Source organism: Trachemys scripta, chromosome 1 (assembly GCF_013100865.1).
Source record: "Trachemys scripta elegans isolate TJP31775 chromosome 1, CAS_Tse_1.0, whole genome shotgun sequence".
Taxonomy (NCBI): Eukaryota; Metazoa; Chordata; order Testudines; family Emydidae; genus Trachemys; species Trachemys scripta.
The window spans coordinates 65,363,591-65,369,590 of NC_048298.1; the positions used below are offsets into that span (position 1 = coordinate 65,363,591).

At 35.9% G+C, this 6,000-nt stretch overlaps 1 protein-coding gene across 2 annotated transcripts in view; it reads left to right on the forward strand.

The window, feature by feature from the left end:
* Nucleotides 1-5,325, forward strand: part of TBC1D15 (TBC1 domain family member 15) — an 80,268-nt gene extending 74,943 nt beyond the window's left edge. For both annotated transcript variants that reach the window (XM_034771549.1, XM_034771559.1), the window contains 3 exons: nt 2,467-2,583; nt 3,244-3,330; nt 4,129-5,325. In XM_034771549.1, coding sequence (XP_034627440.1) covers nt 2,467-2,583; nt 3,244-3,330; nt 4,129-4,347 — 423 coding nt within the window. In that variant the 3' untranslated portion in view covers nt 4,348-5,325. The remainder of the gene's footprint in view (nt 1-2,466; nt 2,584-3,243; nt 3,331-4,128) is intronic.
* Nucleotides 5,326-6,000: the final 675 nt, after the last annotated feature.

Below are 6,000 nucleotides of genomic sequence, written 5' to 3' on the forward strand. Positions count from 1 at the left end.
TATCTCTCCCCCCACCACCCTTGGAAGGGACCCCAAGAGGCCATTGAGTCCAGCTCCCTGGCTTCACTAGCAGGACCAAGTACAGATTTTTGCCCCAGGTCCCTAAGTGGCCCCCTCAAGGATTGAACTCACAACCCTGAGTTTAGCAGGCCAATGCTCAAACCACTGAGACTGCACCCAAACTTCCTCCCAGAGCCTGACCCCCATGGCCCCTCCTGCATCCCAATCCCCTGCCCCAATCAAGGTACCTCACTTTATTTTCGTTTACTTCCCATTACTTATAAAATAGGAGAATGAAGAAAAAAATGAAAAACAGGGTAGGGGGAGGTAGATAAGAGAATGTTCTTTTTCTTGGCTGGGTCCCAAGTGGGGGGGGGCCCAAAAATGATCTCCGCACAGGGCCCCACTAACTCTAAATCCGCCACTCCACATACAATCACAATGTGACATTGGTCTGAGCTGGGGTTATGAGGCAGTACTTTAATACAAGTAATGAATTATATATAATTGTATAGCTTCCAGTTCTAGATTTTTAGGTAGTAGTCTTTGTATGGTTAGCGTAGTTTTCAGTTTTTTTTGCTTCAGTTTTTTAAAAAGTTGTCTTTCTAGAATATGAAGAGCTCAGTCTAGACACACGGAATCCAAGCAGTCTTTGGATAGCATAGTCTGGTGGGTTGATTTTGGACCTCTGAATCAGGAACTCCTGTGTTTGTCATCTTGGATCTACCTCTGAATCACTGTGACCTGGGCCAAGTCACTTAATCATTCTGCCTCAATTTTCCCGCAAAGGGGGTGTTGAGGATTGATTAGTTAATGTTTGTAAAATGCTTTAAGTTTCACTAGTAAAAGTAAAAATGCAGTAAGGTGTTGTCAGGAAGGCCACTCTTTCATTCAAACATGTTAAGAATATTGCTTGACTGTATCATTGATCACCATCATGCCTGTATGTATATGGGGAAAAATACCTGGCACAGAAGATATCTTTGATTAACCATTTCTGTACTGTTCCCTGAAGGATATTAAGTTTTCTAGTTAGAAAATACCCTCTTTTATTAAATATTCATGTAAGAATGCAAGATGGCTGATATAATGGAAAAATATTAAATGCTGGATTGCTACGGAAACTACCAAAAAGATTGGCTTAAATTAAAAAATCTGATCTTAATTGTTCACATACACTTGTATACTCTGTTCTACAAAACCGTTTCTGCACTTTCCCCCATGCTGCATCTGTGCCTGGAATGTCCTTCCTGATCTTTCTTACCATTCAGTTTCCTTTTCCTCAAAGCATCCCTCTTTCTTTGGTTTTGCAGTGATGACCCACTCTAATGCCTCTTATAAAAGTGAAATACTCTTTTTTGGGGGGAAATAAACCAGTGTGGGCCTTTTGGAAAGCAGCAACTTCAGAACCTTATTTTATGCAAACCTTCCTCTCCGCCTTCACCATGTCATATCTAAACAAAGCCTGATTTCCTGAACTCTTATTCTTGTTTGTAATCTTTGCTAAGGGAGTAGGTCCCATTAACTTTGGTGGTTTTACTCACTTGAATAAGGACTAATCTTGCAAGTAGATTTTGCAAGTTTGGATCTTTCATTTTTGATTTCCCCTTTCCCTCAAACAATTGTTATAATCTACTCTTTTAGTTGCCAATCCTAATGTAAAAATGAAGCCATCATACTTATAAGTGTACTGTGTTCAAAGAGTCAAATCTTGGTCCCATTTAACTCAGTAAGGGGTTTTCTGTTGTTTCTTTGATCAGTATTTGACCCGAAGCAGCAAGCCATTATTTTGCATGTCTGCTCTTTGACTTGCAGGCTTGTTGTTGTTCTGGAGTGGTGGGGTGAGGCTGGAGGGGCAGTTTGGCTTATAAGAACCTTTTGTAAAGATTTGAAAACACAGTAAGCGTTTCTGCCAATTTGCTGGATTCTCCAGGCTTTATACCAAGACCTGTCAAGCCACGTAAAACAATTAGAATTCATAAATGTTTTGTACACAATTACCTGTCCTCTTGTTCGAGTAAGAGATTTTTTTCTTGAACTAGGACAACCAGCAGGCATCAGTAAGACCATGAAAGCACATTGGGCTTGATAGTATCCATAGTACACATCCTCAGCGGATCGATGGTCTTGATGAACTGAGCATGTAACTACTTTCATAGATTCTAGGACTGGAAGGACCTCGAGAGGTCATAGAGTCCAGTCCCCTGCCCGCATGGCAGGACCAAATACTGTCTTAGACTTAGACTTACTTTATCACTAACTGTTTTTCAGCCAGTGATAGGAATATTTAATTGGTTTAAAAAAGGAGCTTGTTTTTTAATTAAACCATTAGGCTTAGAAGGCATACTGAAGCTATATTATTATTAAATGTGAAAAGTTGTTAAACTTCAATGTCTTTCTTGATATTCAGAAGAAAGGCATAAATTCTCATTTCCAATTTCAAAAGCAGTTTTAATATTTTAACAGGTAATGTGGACAGAGTTGCCTTGCCAGAATTTTCATCTTCTCATTTGTTGTGCTATCCTGGAATCTGAAAAGCAGCAAATAATGGACAAGCATTATGGTTTTAATGAAATACTAAAGGTATTTGCTGAGGTTCTTAATTTTAAGTGTAAATTAACCATTTGAATGGATTCTTTTCTGGTTCTACACTGAAAAAGGATGTAGATGTACAGTGTGTCTCCTGAGTGGTTATAGTTACTTCATTCCAAAACTCTTTAAGGGGCAAGGCAACCCAACAAATATAATTATGGATCAGTAATTTTTCACCTATATTAAGAGGTTAAACCTCTAGTGTTGTGTTAATAAGTGTCAATAATATTGTCACTCTAGTAGATAGAATATTAGCACTTACTCTTTTTAAACCGCCTAGGAAGTTGCATAAATGTAAATCATTTTTACTTCATCTTCTATAAATGTATTTATTATTACCTCTTCAGCTCTGGCAATTAGGGTTGCCTGATGTGTGATATGCTATTGTATATTACATTAGAATAAGGAACTCTGATATGGACTCATTTTAAGAATCCTATAAAATGCTGACCAATTGCTGTGAGCATATAATATTGAGCACATTCAGCTCCTGTTTATCAATGCATGTGCAGTGTTTTGAGCATTTTGCAGGTTTGACCCCTTAAGCTCCAATGTGGCACTTACAATAGAGGAAAATATTATTTTAATGCAACAGCATATTTTTTCTAGTCTATTATTTGCCATTCTTATTTTTTGTGAATATATTTTTAGCATATCAATGAACTGTCTATGAAAATTGATGTGGAAGATATACTCTGTAAAGCGGAAGCAATTTCTATCCAGATGATGAATTGCAAGGTAAAGTTCTTTTAAAGTATATGAGTATTCGAGAAAGTAAAAAAATACATAGTTGTTCATATTCATGTACACATATAGCTTTTGAAATAGTCCCTTTTGAAATAGTTCAGGTTTTGGATGTGATGGGAATCTGCTGTCAGCCTTTGATTAGATATTTACAAAAGCCTCATACACTTGTCTAGGCAAGAGTTATACGTTCGGTATCAAGTGTCTTATTGTGTGAAAAAAGCTGGAGTTTTGCTCTTGGATAGGTTTTTTTTTACTTTGTTTGGGTTAGATTAGCTGGTATACAGGTGAGTTGACTTTTGATATGTGGGGAGGGATGAGAGGGGAGTCTGTTACCCTGCTGCCTACTGGACTAAAAGCACGTAGAGTTAGTTTTGGTGTGTGCTGAAAAGTTGGGTATTGAGTTGGGTGGAAAAAGTTTTAGTCAGTGTTATTAAATTTATAATGGCTGATTTGACTTATACTTTGGGTTCAGAGCAAATATGAATAGCAATGTTAATCTGATAATAATTACAGGAATATAATTTAGACTGTGGGATAAAGGTTTCCCTATCACCTTTAAAGATCTGTTCAGAGAGCAAAGATAGCAAATGGCAATTTTCTTGAAAATAATCAACCCCTATGCAAAATTAATATTTAAACATATTTTCACTACAGATTATACTTTATTTGTAGAAGTGCTTTAAAGAAGTCATTAAGGGTAATATGCTTGCTAATGTGTTTCAATTAACTCTTCAATTTAATGTATTTAATAGAATAAAAAATACAATGATAAATGTTTCCTCCTCATAGGAATTGCCTCAAGCAGTTGGTGAGGTCCTGGGGATGGAGACCAGTGCTGTTACAACACCAGATTCGGACACTGGAGAAGATGAAAGTGTTACTGTGATGAGTCGCTCTGCATCAACATATCAAAATCTCTCAATGCCTGTAACTGCTGCCAACGGAACAAGAGAGAACGCACAACAGATGGCTGTGACACATAGTGCCCAAAGATTGACACCTACATAATTACACTTGGTTAAATTCTTGAAGAGACACTTTACTGCAGCTCTTTTTTTCAAGCACTTGAGAGGTGGATGTTTAAAATTTGGTGTTTGATTAAGCTTTAAGGTTTTGGAAAGAAATTCTGTACTGTAATGCTCTTGCATTAAAGCTTTACAACATGACCTGACCTAATTATTTTTGTAGTTACTTCTACCAAAATAGCCTTTTGTTTTCAATAACATTCCTTACTATTTTTGTAGCAAAGTGCATTTCTTTTCTGGTGATGAACTGGAAATGGCTAAGGTGGGTGATTTGGGAATGATGCATCTGCTGAGTTTTGACTTCTTATTCTGAGCTTTGGTGATTCTTTGGTTTGATCAGATTCAAAATGAGTGAACTGAAGCTCCTGTACAGCATTTCCATGCTGAAAAGATGGTGATTTCCAGAAGAGGAACATTTTGTAAATGAACAGAGGTTTTTCCTTCTCAAATGTTTACAAAAATATTTGTTGCTGTTTGAATGTACATTTGAAATGGACGTTATGACTTATGTGTATCCCAGGAATGGATAAACAATATATTTTTTACATTTAACATCTCTTCACTTACACATATATATACTATCTACATAAGCAATTATTTGTGAATACTAAAAGAATAGGCATATTTTCAATATTTGAATAAACTTGACTGTTCATTAGTCAATTTGACCGAATTAATACACAACAATTTCAACCTGGGCTCTTTTTGAAAACTATTTTCTAAATAATTACTATTTCTTGTGGGTATGATCAGTCCTACACCTGGTGTAATTTTACAATTAGTTTCTTGCGAAGTTTATCTTTACCAATAATGTTTATTAAATTTGCTAGTAGTATATTAACTGATCAGTAAACTCCTACTTAAACTGTTTCTATGTCAGACTCTTTGGGACATTTAAAAGCAGGTACAAAACTCTTGGAAAATAGTAATCACAATGATCTTAATAAAACATTTTTTTGTATATGAAAAAGGCAGTGTGAGTTTATACCATGCCATGCTGTATGATTTTCTTGTGGTATTTAACATAACTGATTCAATATATTCATTGTTATTTGGCAACTAATGTACATATTATAAAATAAACCTCAAAACCAATTTAGTGTTTTTTAATTAAATCATATTTAGAGAACAAACTTAGTTGTCTGGTTGTTGATATGAGAAAACAAGTAGAAGATGGGACATAGGTAATGGCAGTTTCCAAGTCACTTAAATTTTGTTTTGAATGGGTAATGAAGGGCAATGGAGAAATCAGATTTCTCCAGAGTAGAACATATTGTTCATCTCAAAGCCATTGTTGATAGTGGGTAGGCAAAGGAAGTATTTCCCCCTCCTATTTTGGAGCATCTTACTATTATAAATGATGCTCGTACTGTGTCCAAAGCAAATACTTAAATTGACACAAAAAGGCTTCAGTAGATAAAGCAAATCATTGCAATGACTTGAGACCTGTTTAAACTTCTCACACCTGTTGTGAGCAAACATGGCAAAGGGTTAGTTGAATCAGTACGGATTTTGTTTTTAATATCATCAGTGTGTTATCTCTCATCAGTTAATAACTAAAAAACTCATTCAGCAAAAGTGAAGCATTCAGAACTCAGCATCTCCACAGTCTTTAATTTCCTGTTTTACAGGAAAT